This window comes from Silene latifolia, chromosome X (genome assembly GCF_048544455.1).
Source record: "Silene latifolia isolate original U9 population chromosome X, ASM4854445v1, whole genome shotgun sequence".
NCBI classification, from domain to species: Eukaryota; Viridiplantae; Streptophyta; class Magnoliopsida; order Caryophyllales; family Caryophyllaceae; genus Silene; species Silene latifolia.
The window spans coordinates 326,809,747-326,830,213 of record NC_133537.1 but is presented as its reverse complement, the minus strand read 5'-3'; the positions used below and the strand labels follow the sequence as shown (position 1 = coordinate 326,830,213).

At 38.8% G+C, this 20,467-nt stretch overlaps 1 protein-coding gene and 1 non-coding gene across 7 annotated transcripts; one reads left to right on the top strand and one right to left on the bottom strand.

The window, feature by feature from the left end:
* Positions 1 to 4,546: 4,546 nt before the first annotated feature.
* TRNAL-CAA (transfer RNA leucine (anticodon CAA)) lies at positions 4,547 to 4,630 on the top strand. Its single transcript has one exon. It is a non-coding gene; the product is annotated as a tRNA-Leu (tRNA).
* A 465-nt stretch (positions 4,631 to 5,095) lies between these two features.
* Positions 5,096 to 16,125, bottom strand: LOC141618324 (putative F-box protein At5g55150). 6 transcript variants are annotated; one of them, XM_074435426.1, is made up of 7 exons: positions 15,890 to 16,125; positions 15,416 to 15,499; positions 14,429 to 14,510; positions 10,072 to 10,267; positions 8,136 to 9,981; positions 7,343 to 7,516; positions 5,096 to 6,256 (listed from the first exon to the last, which is right to left on the bottom strand). In XM_074435426.1, exon 7 carries the CDS (start codon positions 6,208 to 6,210, stop codon positions 5,167 to 5,169), a length of 1,044 nt encoding a protein of 347 aa, XP_074291527.1. In that variant the 5' UTR covers positions 6,211 to 6,256; positions 7,343 to 7,516; positions 8,136 to 9,981; positions 10,072 to 10,267; positions 14,429 to 14,510; positions 15,416 to 15,499; positions 15,890 to 16,125; the 3' UTR covers positions 5,096 to 5,166. The 6 variants fall into 6 exon arrangements, 5 of the variants coding, with proteins under 5 accessions (XP_074291527.1, XP_074291528.1, XP_074291525.1 ...); XM_074435427.1 differs by having other exon boundaries at positions 7,343 to 7,487; XR_012531363.1 differs by lacking the exons at positions 8,136 to 9,981; positions 15,890 to 16,125 and adding an exon at positions 15,658 to 15,825 and having other exon boundaries at positions 10,072 to 10,255.
* Positions 16,126 to 20,467: the final 4,342 nt, after the last annotated feature.

Sequence of the window (20,467 nt, the reverse complement as noted above, 5' to 3'; positions counted from 1 at the left end):
TAAATGTTGCCAGATTATTAATGTGTGGTTAGGTGGGAGATGATCTTAGATGTGGTGAATATTGAAGATGGCGGGACTAGGCCGACGTGATACTATTGATGGTGGTTGCTGTGCTTTTGGTGGTGATGGGGAATATTTCTAGTGGTGGTAAAAAAAAAGTTAAGAAGATGATGAGGAATGAGTGTTTAAAGAGGGTAAAATGGGTGTCCAATATTAATTTATGAGTTTTTGATTAATTTACCTCAATTAAGAGCTAATTAAGTTTATTAGGTAGCATTTCGGGAAAAGTTGTAACTTTGGAGGTAGTACTTTGAATAAAAAAGTATAATATGTAGTATTTTGAAAAATACTGATTATACTAGGTAGTAATTTGCAATTTTTCCTAAATTAAATGATTGAAAATTTGTAATAATACAGATGTTAAAATGTTCTTCATACTATCTTAAATTGCGATTTGTACACCGAGATTGAGTAGTTTTACTATCAAGTTGAATTATGCAAGCCCATAAGGGCTAAGGGTTGTCACGAGCCGATTTTGGGTCGGGCTGACCTGAGGGCGGGTCGAGTTTGGCTAGGTGGATCGGGGGCAAGTCAACATGGGTTGAGTCGGGCTTGATGGAGATGGATTTGAAACCGACTTGGCCCGGGTCGAGGGGCGGATCAAGGCTGAGTTTGGGCGGGTTGAGTCATTCAGTTTGCCTTTTTTTTGTAGAAATACTTTTGACGGCAATTGAATTATCCACGCCCAATTTGGTCCACTTGTCATCCAATGATTGACACTAATAAGAATATTTATAATAGTTGGGCCTCAACCATCACCTTAAGGTTTTGGTTGAGTTGGTTCATCTATCATGGTATCAGAGCCAGTGTGGCCGAAGGTCGCGGGTTCAAATCCTGGCAACCTCAAAACTCCTCAAAAACTCGAAGTGGAAACCCAGCACACGGTACGGGGGAGCCGGTGCACAATTAACCACTCTTCAAGCCCAATGGGTATTTGAGTGAGGGAGCGTAATAAGAATATTTATAATAGTTGGGCCTCAACCATCACCTTAAGGTTTTGGTTGAGTTGGTTCATCTATCAGACACCTTCTCTTTTCTTAATTTTTATGGCAAAACCAAATGCAAACAAATGACAAATGGAGTATTCCTATAAATTTGATACTCCAATTACCTTTTCTTTTTAATTAAGATCCTCTCCATTATTCCATTACCTCAAAAGTAATGGAAGTCCATTACTTATTTACCTCTAATAGATTCATTTTTATATATTATTTCACTTAAATATCAGCATCCATCATTTAAAGTTAGAACCGTTAGATTATTTCAGAATAATATTTAAACTATTAAAAGATAATGAAGTTGAAAAGTAACGAAGAGCTCCAAATTATTTTATTTTATTTATACCCATTTTTTTGTTCACAAATTGTCATTTATGGCGGGTCAAGTACTATTTATATAAGTTTGATAAACAAAAACAGAGTGTCTAGGAAGTGGTAATCTATTTTATTTTATCTACCCATATGAGTAATTCTTGATCCGTCACACATCACAAGGAGACTTGCTTTTTTTTTTTGTTTTTTTTTTATCACCGTATAAGTTAAGGACCCATATCATGCATACTTTATTAGGTATCTTAAAAAGCAAAGAGTCAAGAAAATGTGCACGCGCCGATTACAAAGTTGCTACTACATTCGATGATATTGTAATGCATATAAATTGCAACAATAATAATGCGACCAACCAAATAAGATACCCTTTTCGTAATTATTATTAATATATCCTTGTGATTGCGCCATTTAGTCATCATGTAAAAAGCTCCAAAATCTACCATATATTCTCATGTCTTATTATTGGTTCGCCTAACTATGGAGTATTATTCATTTGTACGTGAGGCGAGGGGGTATGAAACAAACCTCTTTCACGTATATTCTTTACTGGCTGTCTAAAGTTATGGCTGTGCCAAGCTTGTACTATAATTCTTCATTCGCAAATTCTTGTTTTAAATGACAACTTTTTGTCTGAAATTTCAGACGGGACATATGTGATTATTTTATGGTTAAATGTAATCATAATGGTATATTTAGTGTTATAACTTATGATAACTTGTTTTTCAATAGTGGTCACATCTGGCTGTAAAATGATTACAAAATCTCATCTTATTACTTCATACCAAAACTAGTGTAGATCCCGTACAAATGCGCGGTAAATATAAGCCTTTTAATTTTTAGTGTATTAGTTATAAAATTTTAGATTTATATCTCGCGAATTTTTATAAAAGATAACTAATATTAAAATTAATTAAAAGAATTGAATAATTCCATGAATTGCGTTTTTTATGAAAATATTTTAACTACATCAAATTTTTTAAGAAAATCTTTTTTCTTCACGAAGTTAATAATAGGAGATACACTTTTTATGTATAAATTATTTTAAATGGAAAATTAGTTTAATAAATGAAAATCTAATTTGTTTCCATATATTAGTTTGAGCACTTTGGAGAGAAAACTTTAGAAAAGTTGTATTCTCTTAGTACATAGAAAGATTTATACTTTTAAAATTTGCACCTCATTAATATTTATCAGTTCACTCTATTGTATTTTGATATGAAATAAAAAAAATTGAAATGGAAAACTAATAAAAAAATTTATTTAAGTTGTGAATTTTTTTAGTGAATGTTTTTTGTCACAAAGCTAATAGTAAGCATGTGTCAAGTTATTCTCTATAGTAATAATTATTGCATTACTGAAAAATTTAGCAACTTATACTTTATAATTTAATATCAATTTTATTTTATTTTAATGAAAAAATCATAATTATGAATTTATTTAAAAAAAAAAAAATTAGAGTTTATTTATAAGAATATATTCATTGAAAAGATAATAATGTGATGAAAGAAAATTTTATTACCTTATTTAGCTAGATGCTTTTTGGAGGGAAAACTAAGAGAATTTTTATTCTCTTAGTAGTAGGGGGAATGACTCGTCTGAAGCAAGACTTACTGTTCTTCATTATCAAATATTTCACTTAAACTAACAATTAACATAAACGACTTTTAAGCTATGTTCTTTTGAGCTTAATTTCAGCTCTCATTCATCTACTTGATCATTAACTTATTTCACTCTATTTATCTCACATAAATTAAATTGATCAAATCCATTCAATTCACTTCAACTTAGTTCAAATTTCATTTAAATTCAATTTAAACTTCATTCAAACAAAAAAAAAAAAAAAACAGGGGCTTAGTAGACTTACTAATACTTCATAATCTCGATTAATTATAAACTTGATTTATTGGTCTATAATGAGATAATCGAGAGAAATGAGATAATCATTTTTCGCGGCGATTTGCTGATCTAGTTCCCCCCCGGCAAAAGTAGTGAAAAGAGTGAAATGAAAAAAAGAAAACTAAAATTGTTCTCAATGAGTAATCTTATTAGTTATTACCAATTTTACCATTAGCCTAGTTTTGATCGTAAGGCCATACTTTGTGACAATTTTGTCAGTTTCCGTAAAGAAACCCAATATTTGCACATGTAGGTAGACCTGATAAACAGATCAATTGAGTTGGCTTCGGGCCGAGTTATTTCGGATTACTTCAGGTTAAGTGATTTCAAGTTAACGGGTCTGTTTCGGGTTTGTTGATCGGGACTATTTCGGGTCAAGCGGGTCGGGTTATTTCGAGTCGGGTCATTTTCGGGTCAATGATTAAGAGAAAAAAAGGTATTTCAAGTCTTTTGGGGTCAATTAAAGTTATGTTTTGTCGAGTCATTTTTGGATTGAGTGGTTTCGGATCGGGTCATTTCGGGTCGAGTCTGTTACGGGTTCATGATAGCTCAGATCATTTTCGGGTCGGGTCAATTCGGGTTTCAGATGTCGTTCGGGTGTGGCAGTTTGGATCAATTTCGGGTATCGGGTCGGGTCAATCGGGTCAGGTTGATTTTGCCAGTTCTACGTGTAAGTTGTCTCACAATGATAAAAGATGAGGGGGTTTACTACTTTATAAGTCAAGATGTTACTCTCTCTCTCGACAATTGATTTTAGAGTGGAACCTTCTTCAACTTATGAAGAGGACTCCTTCTTCTCCGTGTGAATGCGGCCCAAACCCATTTGCATGATTTAACCCTTTCAATATTCAATTTTTTTATTAATTGCTTCATTCATCTCATTTCATATGCTATACGAAGTACAATAATATACGTGAAAAATACCTTAACACAACATATGAAAATAAAATAAATAGAAAAGTATCTCACACAATATTGGGCCTTATTCAGCATCTCAAAAAGGGAAAATGATAGTTACTCGTATTAGTTACTCTATTAGTCACTAATAACTAGTAATAAGCAATAAGCGACAAACCGATAGTAAGTCAACTCAAACGGATTATTGCTAATTCACAAAACTAATTGCATATTACGGAGTAATAATATACATGGAGTAATAAAAGCAAGCAGTTAAAAAATTGCAATATGTAAACGGGAAAAAAATAAAACCGACACACAAAATAGGGGGTTTAACTAAAATGAAAGACAAAAGGAATCAACAAGTCAGGATGGCCGAGTGGTCTAAGGCGCCAGACTCAAGTTCTGGTCCTCTAACGAGGGCGTGGGTTCAAATCCCACTTCTGACATTTTTCTCTTCTATTTTTTTTTCTGTCTTAATAATTGAATTGAAATGATTTTAGCATATTTATTAATTGAATTAAAATAATCGTGTCCATAAGACTTGCAAATTGTGAAGGCATGGCGTGCAATTTTTTTTTGGATATAAGCCAAGAAATTGATCAAAGATTCGAACTATTAACATGATCCAAACCATTTGACGGTTTTAGTTCATGTCCATACCAATATACTCCGTATGACATTACTTCCTGGTTTTATCTGATTAATAAAACGACACAAAAGAGAAGGATCAAGCAACAACAGAAGTTTATCGAACTGTGGCTTTAAAACGACAAGAATCGCAAAATCGTGTATGATACAGTCCTATCGAAAGACCAACCAAAATACTCGTATGATTGAAGGAGTAATATCAAGCAATTACTGAAGGAAAAATAACTTTCTGGGAGCAAAAGAAGCGAAAACACACACAATACTCAAATACCGCCTTTATTTTATTTTATTTTAGTTCCATTAGAGGATAACATTCAGCCATTCAGGTACATTGCTAGATGGTAGGGAGAATCCAAATATGAGGGGGTAAATCCCTCTGCATATCAACATCGACCGGATTATAATGACGCCTGAAGGATTGTTCTCTAATCAGGAACACACCAGCGTCAATTGGACCCCTAAACTGGTGATTCTTACTGTAACTTGTGCTAAAACCACGGTAATCATCCGTAAAATAGATTGAATTCGGGATGATACCGGGAAAAGCTGAGGCTTTAACACAGTATGAGTGACTATCTCCCACGAACAGTGCTGCATCACCAATGCTTGAGAGTTCAAGCCAGTCGAACATTTCACGCTTCTTTCCCAACTTGTAGACGGAGAAACCAAGGGTCCGAGAGATAATACCGCCATTGCTACTCGGACGGAACTCAAACGACTTGACTACTTGTAAAAGAGCATTTCCATCATTTGACTCCACGATGTACCTTCGAGGAACATGGTTGGTTGGGCTATAAAGCGGGGCGCTGATAGACTCGAGCTGGGGGTTATTGACTTCAGGGTCTGAGACGAACAGCTCCCCACATAAATCTATGGCGGTAAAGCGTCCATCAGAGTAAATCAGGTCATCAATTAAAGGGTTTCCATCTAAGCAAGTCCAACTTTCATCCCCAGACATGTAATAAGCCAAGTTTCGACATTTACCATAGATCAACATCACAGTATAATTACGAGATGCGACAGGATCAGATGATAATACAGCCTTACAGATGTAATATTCAGGAAGAACATCATAACTTGTCTCTGATTCAGAAAAATCCATTGCTGCCGAAAATGGGGGAAGGTATATGGTTCCCTTCTCATTTCCAAAATAAAAGGGGTTGAATAAAGTTAGCATAAAGGAGATAGGTTCAATAAAGATGAGCCAACCATGGCATGAACCAATGCACCTGGTGTTGTGCGGCACTGGTAATCTCAGGTCATAGACTTGTCCATCAGGCAGACTGTAAAGATTGCGCGGGCTTCCAGGCCTGTCGGAGGTCGGAATGAGCAAAAGCGGCAGTCTTCTCCTGAAGATCATGTTTGCTTGAATGTTCATTTCTTGAAGTCTACGTTTGCAGACTGCGCGCCATCGGGTGCAAACACTGCCAAAGCAAATCAAGTCAGACAAAAGAAAAAATTCAGTTAAAATCACGAACAGGATGTTCTCAGGCAACCAAGCCCAATCTGCCTTCGGATAAGTTGATTGCGAGAAATCCATCAGTGTAGTAAGAGTAGTAAAAATATAGAGAGCTAATGATAATGGTTTATTTCCACCATTTCCTCATCAATTATAAAGCAAGGATAAGAGACAACATACGGTAAAAATCTGGACAGCTAAGTATTTAGAAGATTACTATAGCACTTAATGGATTTACTTCCTTCAAAAGAGTGATTAATGTAGGAAAGATATCAAAAGAAAAAGGGTAGATATGATGGGTGAATAAATGTCACCAAGTTGCAAGTAAGAAACAAGCCCGCTTAAAATTCTCAAACATATAGAACCAAGGCCCAAGGGTTACGGTTTATTCTGAAAAAAATAACATCAACAACGCACATATAAACGAACAGTTTTACAGTTTTAACTGCATTAAAAAAAAACAGTGTTAGCTAATGCAACAAATATATTACCCAGTCAGTTTACAGTTTTTGAGGACACTGACGGGTTAATTATGCCTTCCAAGTAACGCCAACTTGTAAATTATGAACCTTATTGACATTGATTGCCTTTAGCAAGATATTCTAATTGTCAGTTTCCTCCAATTGGAAATTTTCATGTTTTCTGTGGTGCAAAACTGCAAATCCTACATATATCCAACTTCACTAACATATACACCTATATATCCTACTGTAAACAAGAAAGAAAAATGCCTCTTGTAAGGTAATGTAAGCGCTCATATAATCTTCTAAAATTTCAACAAAGTAACTGACTAATTGATGCTCGTACTATGTCATGCTGCTATTCAGGAAACAGTGACGTGTAAATTATGATAACTCTCGAGCAGAAACAAGTTAGAGAACTTCGAGAGCCATGAAACCGAGTATGCGATGGCAAGTTACTCTATTTAAGCTAAATGAAGTAAACAAAGACACCAGCAACAAACACAATAATGAGAAGCTATCAGTATGTTGTTTTCCGTCTGACGTGACCTATACGCAACCATACATAACAACTGTGATAATAGATTTACCTCTAATTTTGTATCACGTGTGATAACTTCCTCGAGGGAGTATCAGCTTTATAAACCAATTAATATCCTGTGGGTAATTCGGTACCACCAACCTCTAACAACCAGAGCATACTTCACCAGCCAAATCCATATGCGCGAGTTTTGACTGTCAAGAACAGTGCTTCAGCTGTTGAACTTTGTCACATACAAACCATATTAGAAAAAATGGCAAACAGATGAACTTAAGGACAAGAGTTGAATTCTCATTCTAATAATTTAAACATAAAAATCAGCTGCAGCCTGCAAGCAGATGATATTCTATGTAGAAACTAGAAAGAGTCTTTTGTATCACCAGAAGAAAAATTACCTAACAAACAACTGCTGCACATAAACAGATCATATCACTGCAAATATTTAATAATGTGAATCCACCAAGATAAGCAGTAAAACTCAATAAGCAATATATTCCCACCTCAGATAGTTGACTGACAAGAGATAAAGACATAGGCGTTATATAGTTGAATGAATCCAATTTATGGCGAAAAGCAACTTTCCTCAGATAGTTATAAAATACAAAGCCAATAGTAACAAGAATAGGCATTCTTGTTACACACGTAAGCTCATCGGCAATGAAACAGCTTCCTACTACACCCCCAAACCTGACCATAAATTATTGAAGCAAGGTGGTTTGGCAACAGTAACATGTGAGTAAACCGATCTAAGATATTAATGGCAAGAAATTGACCCTGAGAGTATATAGGACCTTAAGATCTTAGGACAAGCCAATTAATGTAACAAGCACAGTGTGTATCACCTGACTTCCAAAAGCCTTACATTCAATTCCACCATAAACAGCAAAGGATAGTTGTTAGGAGATGACATAGTCTGATGACAGATAGCCTCACTAACAAATTACTCACAGCTGACGTCTTGGCCACGTTTCCTTGGAAGTGTCTATTGCAGTAATAAATGAAATTGATAATGCCTTTACTATTTCCAAAGTATAGGTTGTTTATTAGGGTTATCACAAAGGACTCATCATAGAGAACAAGACTAAGCTCAAGTGGTAAGAGCTCTCTTACTCCAACCATGAATTTGGGGGTTTCATTCTCACCCGCAACATAAGTGCGCTCATTTGAACCAAAAAACGAAAAAAAAACAAATCAGCTAACCACTATTTATTTTTACCTACAAAAACATGTAATTAATATTCATCTTTAAAGCAGTCAGTCAAATATAATATAAAAAGGGAAAAAGGCGTCCGGCGCTGTCAAACCTACAAAAACATGTACTGTATAATAACTATAATTTATTCCGGGAAAGGAATAAATTATACTATTGAAAGCAATAGAAAGGAAACAAAATCGGTGATGTTACATTATTTTGCAAAACCCTAGAAGCTTAGTCCATGTACAATTAAATGGGCAATATACAGAAATACCTGAAGTAAAACGAAAAAAGTACAAAAACTAATTACAATGTCTTCACATAGGGCATTTTTTCCCCTTAAGATTTAATAGGATTGGGATTTTCAGGATTATTTATAATTGCCTAATTAGATGTGATAGTGATTCATTATATAAGAAGTTGGCAAATTGTAGCAAACTCCTAAGTTTAAAAATAGATTTAAGATCTTTAAAAAATAAAATTTATGATCCAATGGTTATATGCTTATATAATATAATTAGTAAAGATAGTAATATGAAAGCCAAAAGTGAAGTCATTGTAAGAATTCGACAGCCCTAACTGCCAACAGAGAGTTGACCCTTTTTGTTCCCTGAGGTTTGGATTCTTGTTATAATAACAGAAAAGCATGCCATTGATCTTCAATCAACAACTATTTCTTTTGGAAGATCACATAGGTCTAGAAAATAAACCTACAAATTCATCAATCATGAGCTGAAAATTTTGACGCTTTACCGTAAAGACTAGTTGGCAAGGTAAGTATTCAAATTCCGGTAGACATATAAGGGTTCACATTTGGATACAAGATCTAGCAGTTTCCAATATAAACACATCAACAATCCACGCAACTTTTCGTTCTTATGAAAGCAATCTACCATTATAAACCTAAACCGTATCAACAATGATTACCTAGTAATCTAGAATAATCCAATAAATAACAAAAATGGCAATGAAGATTTCAGTAGTAGATGGAGACATGGAGTTATTTGAATACAGGGTTCTACATGGAAAACAAGATTTCCTACTGAAGGAAAACACCGACATTGCTATTTGGGAAGATCTCAACCTCACCATTTGTAAAAGGGTATTTCTATCATTTGACACCATGATATACCTTCGAAGATTAGGCCAGGTTGGGCCGTAAAGAGGCTCACTGATATACTCCAGTTTGAGGATATTGGCCTCAGAGTCCAAGACGGAAAGTTCCCCATATAAATTTACTGCAGTAAATTGTCCTTAAAGTAAATCATGTCATAACTAAAGGATCTCCATTTATGCAAGTCCAACTTTCATCCCCGGATTTGTAATACGTCAAGCTTCTAAATTCACCGCAGATTAGCATCACAATATAATCAGAAATAAGACCTGATCAGCTGACAATGCCCTACAGATCTAGTATTCGGGGAAACATAATTTTGCACTGAGTGACAGAAATCCTGAGCTGCCGGGAATGGGCAAGGTTAATGGTTCCCTTCCTATTACAAAAATAAAAGGGATTGCATAAGGCAACCACAAAGAAGAAGGGTCCAATAAAGATGAGTGATCCATGACATGAACCAATGTACCTGGTGTAGTATGGCACTGGTAATCTCGGATTCTCAGGTAATAGACTTATCCAACAGGAAGACTTAGAGATTGTGCGGGCTTGGTGGGTATCAACAACATTGGCAGTCTCTTACTGAAGAACCTATTCGAACATATGTTCGTTTCTTGAAGTCTGTGTTTGCAGACTAACCGCCACGGCGCCACCTGACACGAACACTGCCAAAGGAATTAGATCAGACAAAATGAATATTTCTGTTAAAATCACAGTAAGAATGTTCTCAGGCAACCAAGCCCAATCTAGCATCTTATACATTGAGTGCAAGGAATCCATCGGTGTAGCTAAGACTAGTAAAACTATAAAGAGTTGATGATAATGGGTTTATACCTACCATTTTCACACATCAATTATAAAGCCAGAATATGAGACAATATATAATCGAGATCTGGACAAGTAACAAGCTAATATTTCCAGGAATTCCGCTTTACGGATGTCTATTTCCTTTTAAAGAGCATTTAATGAAGAAACGACATCTTAAAAAAAAAAAAAAAAAAAGACAATAAATATGAGTGAACAAATGTGACTAACTTGTTCAAACAGGTAAAAAAAAACAGTTCCATTTAAAACGCTCATATGAAAATGCACCTTGTTTCTTCTAATCAATCACTCTTTTCTGAATATCTATCTGCTTCCGTTAAAGAGGGTTACATTAGCAAGAAAATAATTAATCATGATCTTCGGAAGACCTGTTTATGTGACACAACAAGTGTAGCCTTAACAAAGATATTGATTGGCATAGATTAGCCTTAGCAAATATATTCCCATTGCCACTTTCCATGTTTTATCAGTTCTAGAATTTTTCGTGTCCTGTGGTGCAAATTTCATCCACTCCGTAATATGTAGACATATGACCAACTTCAGTATCATATCTACCTATATTCTATGGTAAAATAAAAAAAAAGGTTTTTCTAACGTCATGTTGGCTCTTATATAATCTTCTGTACCTTCTACGAAGATCTATGCTTAATCTCGTCACATAACAGGCCAACAAGGGGATTCCTTGATTACTATGTCATTAACTGATACTATATGTAATGCAAAATATATTTTGCCCTCACGGTAAGATGGAATAGAAAAGACGATGCAGGCATTGTTGGATGAAAACTAACATTCACAACAGTTATAGTGGATTATAAACAATTACAGGGTAGAGGATCTTCTGAGAACTTCGAGAGCCATGAAGCCGTGCAGGTTACAGGTAACTTGTCTCTTTACACCTAGCGAAGCGAACAAAAATTACAGGAATAATAACAAAAATGGTAAGCTTTCAAAATGTTATATTCAGTTTGGTTACGTGACCGATACGCAACCATACACCCAAGTGAAAGAATAGATTTTGCTCTATCTTTGTATCATGTATCAGTGTATCACAGACCAATCAATAAAAAAGGGCAGCCCGGTGCACGATGGCGTCCTGCTAGGTGACGGGTCCGGGGAAGGGTCCCACCACAAGGGTGTAATTGGGGCAAGCCTTCCCTTGCCATTTTGGCAAGAGGCCGCTCCAAGGATTTGAACCCGTAACCTCACAGACCGATCAATATAGTGCAATAATTTGGTAGATCAGTTAACTAGTTTCAGAGTAACACCTTTTTCTTTTAAAACAAACAGAGTAGCAATTCATTAGCTAAACTACTTGTGGAGCTCTGAGCCGCTGACTGTCAGGAACAGTATTTCAATTTTCATATCTCTGTCAAAGGTATTTCATATTCATGTCAAAAAAATGGCAAACATATGAAACTTTGGGAACTGAAGTTTATTTTTATTTTAATAATTCCAGCATAATATTCTGCTACAACTACAAGCAGATGATAATTGATACATAATGTAGCAATATTTTTTATTACTGCTAGAAGAAAATTTATTATCTGACTAACAACAGTAAGCATATAAATTGGTAATAACACTGCAACTATGTAAATCCACTAGGATAAGCATTAACAGTTACAAGATATGTCACAAAACAAGAATCCAAGCATATCTTTTCAACCTGTAAGAAGTTCCACACGGAGATGTATGCCTTATATAGTTGGATTAATCCAAATAGGTGGCGGTAAGTGGCTGTTCTCAGATACCAGATAGAAAATTCTCCTAATTATACCATCATCCAAGTGACACACACCAATATAGCGATGGGCAGTAAAATGGTACGAATTAAGGCGCTTAGAATCAGCATCTTCGTAATAATCAGTGAAGTAGACAGAATTTGGTGCACATCCCGGGAAGTTGGAGGTGATGACATACTGAGAATGGTTGTCCCCTACGAACAGTGCACCTTCCCCGAGGCTCTCAACCGAGATCCATTTTTTTCTATCATTATTATCCAACAGCTTATACAGAACGAAACCAATTGTAAAAAAAGCAGGCACATCCTTGTTACACTTGCAAGCTCGTAATAACCTAACCGTTTGCAATATAGTTCCATCGGGTAATTTCACAATGTACCGTCGGCAAAAAGTTCCTAACATACCTAAAAGGTGGTCAGAAACTATACTATGAGAAGCAGGCTTGACGCGAATGTCACATGAGATAAGCTGACCTAAAATATCAACGGCAAGAATTTGACCGTGAGAGTACATAAGGTCATAGATAAGAGGGACTTCCCAATTAACGTATGTCCAGTGTGTATCACCTGACTTCCACGAGGCTAACAATTGAAATTCACCATAAATAAGCATCAATACATAGTCATTAGGCGATGTGGCGGGGTCTGATGACAGAATAGCCTTCCTAACAAAATACTCACAGTTGAAATCTTGGCCTTCTTCCTCAGAAGTGTCTAATGCAGCAATAAATGGAGGAAGATGGATAATGCCTTGGCTATTTCCAAAGTAGAAGGGATTTATAAGGGTAACCACAAAGGACACTTCATCAAGGATGATCAGCCAACCATGAGAAGAGCCAATATATCTCTTGGTGTAAGGGACTGGCAAACGTAGATCATAAATCTCTCCACGGGTAATACTAAATAAATTGTGAATAGGGGAATCGTTTTCAATGGCGGGTATAAGAAGCATGGGAATATTTCGGGTGAAGTGCATGTTGCCATGTAGGTTCAGTTGTTCGAACCTATCTTTAGCGACAAAACGCCAGTGACTACACACACTGGCAAACCGAATCATGTCAGAGAGAAGGAAAAGTTTATTGAGCACCATAAAGAGCAGGTTTCGAGGCAACCATGCCCAATCAGGCTCAAATGAGGATGAGGAGGTGGTTAAGGCCTTGGTTGATTTCATGTTGAGAGTTTAACAGGACAAGTGAAGGATGGATGGAACTCTACATTACACCCAACTTCTTATATATGGGATTGATCATGACATTAGAGGGAAGTAATTTGATATGGGACTCTAAATCTACCCAAATCGATAAAGATCGGTATATAGATCCGTTTTGATTTAACGGAAGGAATGGATTTGTTACTGTGGTTAAAGACTGAGAGTAAGTATGCACATTCAACACACTGAATTTACTTACATACATTTTTAGTGCATTACTCTTTGTTACGTGATAGGCGACAACATAGTTATAAACTCTCATAAGATAGCGTGTAAGTTACGTTAATAAGTTACGGGAATAATTAAGAGTACAACTTAATTTGTTTCTTGTAAAAAAGATTCCCTACTTCAATCATTCGAAGATTTCTAAAGAGCTGGATCACAAGTATACCTTACCTTTGTTTGGAACAAAGCCAAAGCCAATACTATACATAAGGCCACTCATAAGACAAAATTGACGACTTAGTTCTCAAGGGTACTACTACTAACTCTACTATGACTTTAGAGAAGAAATGTCGCTGATGAGTAAATAAACTTCTTCAATTAGTAGGTTATGTTGGTCTATAAACTAAACGTATGGATACACCATCGATAAGTCGGAAATTTTAACCATTCAGCGTAACTGCTAGCTGGGAACCTCTTACGTGGTAAGTGGTAAGTAAGTGGATCCACATGACATAATATCTTAAGAGATTACGTTCGTATTCAGGATCTAACAGATCACAATCTATTTGCGTTAATCCAAGAAGATTTACGATCTTTCGATGAAAACAATCTGGGATTAAAAATCTAAACCTAATCAATTAGAAAAATAGCAGATAAATTAACAAAAAAGCAAATAAAAGATTTCAACAGATCAACAATTTCAGTATTGTGAAAGGAAAACCAGAATTTTTACTTAAATGAACCCCTTCAGTAAACAAATAAAAAAAAAAACTCTATGAAGTTCCGGAAGCAATTCTCTCTGATACTAACAAAAGTCCAGATAACGAAAATGCTTAACACAGATCGGTAAACTGTTTATATGTTATACTTCGTAGGTTATACCTTTGCTTATCAGAAATTCTGTTTTCCCTCCAACTTGCCATACATACCGCATGACCTGCAAGCTGTAATGTGTACTCCACACCTGACAAAATCATACCAGAATTAAATTGATTTCCCCATACATTAACAAAAACATTTGTGTATGAGAGCACATATCAGAATTAAATTTTTACGAAAACTTAATGTAGCTTTTTTATTAAACACATTACAATTTCGTGAAAGTTACTAGGTTGCTTTAAAAATTGACGAAATCATCAGAAAGCATTATTTCCATACCATAAGAGCAAAACGAGAACGTTAAAAAACTACTCCGTAGTTCGTATGAAAATTTGGGAGCAACCCTTCATCATACAAAACCGATATGGAAGATATTGAACACAACGAACAATTTTTCACATACAAAATAATCAGATACTATATCAAACACATACTAGCTACGAAAGTGGCTCATCGTCACTCTAATATCCAACCACCAACAAACGAGATGTCAGCTAAGTTAGCCTGTAAAGTCATTGAGTGGTCTACAAATGACTAGGTCCGTAACCAGTTATGGTGTGTTTGGATTGATTGATTTGGAGGGAAAGGAAGGGGAGGGAATTGGAAGGATGAGAAATCCATTGTTTGGTTAGCAAAATGAAGGGAGAGGGATTTGGAGGGGAGGGAAAATGGATCCCTCCATTTCCCTACTACAAGGCAAATTATTTCCCCACCAATATAGGCAAGATTTGGAGGGAAAATCATCTCCTCCATTCTCCCTCCCCTCCCCTTCCCTTCCTTTCTCTTCCCTCCTTCCCCCTCCCCTTCCTTTCCCTCATTTTTTCCTATCCAAACAAGGCCTTAGGGTTCCAATTACAACAGTGACGTAAAAACAGCACAATATCATCAATAACACAAAAACAAAAACAAAAAAATCAATTCATAACCATAAAATTCCAAATATTAGAAATTCTTAAGACATTGCTGATTTAAATCAATCAAATTTTATACCATTGCTATGTTGATGTCTAAACCTCCAATTTAGGCATTTAGCTCCAATTTGCCAGGCCGCAGCGAAATCGAAATATAACACGCCTGAAACAAACATGATACACAACCAAATGTTAGCGATTCCTGATCATTTTCCACATGAAAATATACAGTTTCGTACAGGAGATCAGAAAAGTTTCAGAATTTCAAAAAAAATCATGCAATTTGTTAGCAATGTAGCTCAATTTCATACAAAAACTCACCAAAATTAGAAATTGGGAAGCAATTAAAGCCAATAAATTGCATAAAAATTATGGCAGAATTAGTAACTAATGCATGTTTATGTAAATGGAAGTGTTTGTAATTCTTCGGGTAATCATTTGTTTCCTTTTGATTAAAATACCGGTTTCAAATAGTAAAAAGTGTAAACAATTGATTGGGACGGGGGAGTGAAGCGAAATTGAACTGCGCAGAAAGTGTGAAAAGTGATCAAACCTCATTCGGGTGGGTATTATCCGGAACTTGGATGGATCTTGGAAGGTATGGTCCTATGATTCTTCGGTGTACGGGTTAGGGATCGGACCCGTATACGGAACCAAACAGATATTGCCATATTGGTATAGATTACATATTCAACTCGAATTGACCCGAATATCAGATGACATTCCTTGAGGAGAGGAAGGCTTTCTTAGGAGAGGAAACAAAAAAGAGCGACACGAAAGCACAATAATGGAGAAAAAGGATGTATTATATCATATTTAAATGACTTTTTGAGTTTTTGTGTATTTTTTTCGAGTACTATAAAATTTATAAATTACATTTTAGTTTTATGGTGTCAAAAATCAAATTTTTTTGAGCTTATATATAATTTTTTTGAGTTATAATGTAACTTTTTGAGCTTAAAGTTGAAGTAAATAAATTCAAAAACTTTATAATAAAACTTAAAAATTTTAGATTAAAACTCAGCAACTTTATCTTAATGCTCAAAAACTATACCATCTGATGTACTACATCAGATGTATAATCCACTTACTGACAATAATGTGGTGGTGATATTTTTTTAGTTTTGTTCAAAATGACTACACCATGTCGCGGGTGAGAATGAAAATACCTAACTTCGTGATTGGGGGTAAGAGAGTAATGTATAATGTGGTTGTCCGGTTGATCTTTATAAACTGTTGGTGCAAAATGTGCAATTTATGGATTATACAATCAGTTGCATATGTTATACGTTGTAGAATATAAGTTTTGTGATAAAGTATCCGAGCTTTATATTAAATAATATGAATTTTATTAGAAAGTGTTCCGGGTGTAATTCCAGAGCAAGTATAGTTGCCACCCGTGGCTTGTTGAATGATGTCTTGAGTTGGATTCTCCCTTGGTCTTAATCGTTCCTCTCGGCCTCTCCTGCAACAATGAACGAACTGAGGGCTTGGCTTTGAGCCAAGCGTACCCACTCCGACGCCCAAGTCAGTAAACTTAGATGTATAAGTTGTATGCTAATTGGCTAGGAATATATTGTAGAGAGATAAGGAAGATTATACCAGATGAATAGTGTATTTAGGTCAAGTTGTGTATTTCTGGATTTGATGGATCCTTTCCTCAATGAATGTTGAGGAGTATTTATAGACTTCACCTTTTGTCACGTAGTGGCCAAGTGGCTAGCAGGTGGAAAGACTGATCTACCCCTCGGCCGAGGGACCTATGGCTGGCCGGCGGGCCCTGGTGACCCGCCGCCGAGGGGTCTTGGATATGAGTACGCGGATATGTGTCCCTACTGGCGGGTTGTCATGCGGGACCCGTGTTGGCAGCCGATGGGCCGCATCGGCTAGGGTCTTGTCTAAGTCGTTGACTTCTTTGTGGACATCTTTGACCTTGCTCAATATGTTGACTTGGTCGGCGGTGCGAATATGCCCCATCAATTTGCCCCCGGCGTAGTTTATGCCGTGGTATGGGCTTCGATGTACGTACGAGCGTATATTCGCGCGAGTAGTTTGTAGAAAATTTTCTGCATCGGCTTCTTCTGCGGCGGCTTCTTCCGCTCTGCCTAGTCTTTCTTAGGCCGTACCATATCCCCCTCCACATGGATGTGTATTGGGCATCCGATGTGGAAAAGAAAGGGACGCCGCCGAGACCGGGTTGAGGCTCGCGGTTATTTTTGATTGCCCCCGGCCGGCGGTGTCTAGCTTGGTTGATCATGTGGCCGGCGGAGAATAGGTGCATGGGAATTTGTTGAGGAAGGTGAATAGGCGGAGAGATTTGAATAGGCGTGTTGAAGACGTTTGGTCACTGTTGCATTGATTGACATCCCGTGGTTGCATGTCCGACACGTGTCTGCATACTGATTGGTTGACGCTTCATGGGCTGTTCTCTGATTGGTCCTACTTCATGGGCTTTTCCCTATAAATAGGGCAGTTGCTCCGTGAAATTGGTCACCAATTTCATTCTCCAAAATTTTTCTTCTCTAAACTTTCAAGGGCTTCTGTCTTCTAACATTCAGAGTTGTTATTCCGGCGAGTGTTTTTCTTCAAGGTAAACAAACAAACTTCTTCTTTTTATTTTGTTAAATAATTGTTGCTATTATGTCCATGCGGCGCCGGACTAGTACTTCTGCGCCGGAGGATTCCCCGTTGCGTCTTGATGGGGAGGAGATACTAGACGCCATTCCGATAAGGTTTGGGGGCCCTAGGTCTCCTTCTCCCGTAGTCGATCCACCAATTACGGAGGGACGGGAGGATGAGGGTGAGGATGCGATGAGGATGAGGGGACCCCTTCCGATGGTGGGAGGTCACATCGTCCCGGATCATGGCGAGCCCCGTACGACCGGGTCTTGAACGTGGTTGGTTCCATAAGTTCGGCGGTTGTTCCGTGAGACATTTTTCGAGGCCATTTCTCATTCGGTGAGGGGTATAAGATCGTTATTCCTAAAGAGGGTCGGGCGGTCTGTTGCCCTCCACCGGTCACACCGCGTGTACATCGGGCATCCGGAGTATGGGCTGCGGTTTCCTCTCGAATAGATACGTCGTGGCCATTATCGAGCTATGAACGTCGCGGTGGCCCAACTACATCCGCCGCCATGAGGACGATAGTTGGCTTTGTGTGGCTTTGTCTCTTTAAGGGGGAGATCCCGACGGTCAACTTATTCCGCCGACTTCACGCCTTCGACCGTCAATTCTTTGGTAAGGTGGGGTGGTACGGCGTACGAGACGGAGCCGAGCTATGTCTCCGTGAACAAGCTTACTTCTGCAAAGACCGGCAACGGCGGTGGGTTTATGTCCAAGTGCTTGGAGGATTACCCATTGCCCCGGTCTTTCCGAGCCCCGTTTACTTGCGGTGTGAGAACCGGGAAGAGTATGAGGAGTGTACCTCCCGGGGTAAGGTTAAAATGGACGCTTGAAGGTTCCTCTTGCGAGGATGAGGAGCGGGCGATCTGTGTTCGATCTTTGAGAAGGGATGGCTGCCCCAGACTCGTTATTCTTCAAGATGAGCCTCTGTCACGTCGGCCTCATACCGGCCCTCGGCCCGGGTGAGTGGGGTCGGTGTGAGGCCTATTTTTGCCTGTTATGCTCCTGTTTTTTTTAGAGCTATGTTCTATTCCTGTCGTGTAATTCTTGTTTGGTTTTCTTTTTGCAGACCGGTTTGGCCAGGATCTGTCCGAGAGTACCTTGAAGCGGTTAGGCCTTGATAAGGACGGGAAGGTCGTTGTGCGGCATCCTACGGCTGAATTGCGCGATCGCAGACCGTCTCCCAACGAGCTCATGGATAAGCAGTTAAAAGGGGTGGATCCGGTGGCGGCTCAGGCAAGGGTTCTCGGAGGCGTGCCAAAGAGAACGAAGAGGGCTGCGACCAGGGCGACGGCGGCGTCTGTGCCTGCTCCCTCTTCGACCCCAGTGGTTCAGAGGGAACCTGTGGAGGTCGTTGATACCGGGGGGTCGGTGACCATTGCTAAGGAGTCGCCGCTTGCTTCTACCGTTGTTGGGGAGAAGAGGAAAGAGCCACCGTCTCCTTCCGTTGTTCTTGGGAGAAAACCGATCCATCCGGCCCTCGAACAAAAAGGGCCCAAACTGGTACGGATCTAACTTGTGGTTCGGATTTAGCTGGTTCGCTGGACATCCCAGACGACCGGCTTTCTGATGTGTCAATGCAAGGTGACATGGATGCTTTGTGCAAATTTTTTGCAGATCCTTCCTCGGCGACCGTCGTTCTTATTGAGCGGCAATCAGGGAAGCAGCCCGAGAGGGCTATCGAGACGGCGGGTGACGGAAATGTCATTGTTGACTCCTCCGCTCAGAAGATCTCTGCCTCCGAGCTTGTGGCGGAGGGTGTGAAAATGTATAAGAGGGTCGGCGAAGTGGACCCAACAAGCCGGCTCCTATATCGCGGAGCGGGAGAAAACCATGGGCCAAGCTGCGCCGCCGATGGCGAAGCTTAGACTTGACCTCTCTCGCCTCTAAGGGGAGGCCGCGAAGTTTAAACTGGATTTCTTTTACTCGCCAAGAAGCGCGGGAGGAGGTTGAGAAGGCTGGGGGGGCCGAGAGGGCCAAAGTTGAGGAAGCTGATGGCGCTACTGCCAAGATGATGGAGGAGCGGGATAGGTACAAGGACGCTCATAACGCCGCGGTTGCCGAGGGGGAAAAGTGGAAGAATCAGTTCCACAACCAGGCGGAGGCGCTTAGGGACGCGCAGGCTGTCATTGCTCAAAAGGAGAAGGATATTGCCATGCTCCAAGATGAACTTCTCCCAAAAATGTGCGCCCAATTCCGGGACCAGGCCGAGGAGGCGACCAGGGAGGCAATAAGGAAGCTCGTCCCCGAGGGCTCTTTCCCGTGGGATAAATTTGAGAAGCTTTTGGACGAGATGGCTGAGGCTGCGGACGAAGCGGCGGCGGGGAAGACGGAGGCCGTCGTGATGCGAGGGTGAGGGAGGGTGACGTGCTAAAGGCACTTGAAAATGTAGAGCCCTCTTTCGAGCCGGCCACCGGAGAAAGCTGCTGCTGGCGATGGAGGACAAAGCGGCGCATAGGGAGACGGGCGGTCGTCACCAGACTCACCCGGCGTCTCGGATAGCTTTAGC

What these genes read in the sequence shown, in the direction of transcription:
- LOC141618324 (XM_074435426.1), bottom strand. Translation starts at nt 6,210, where the DNA reads ATGAACATTCAAGCAAACATGATCTTCAGGAGAAGACTGCCGCTTTTG.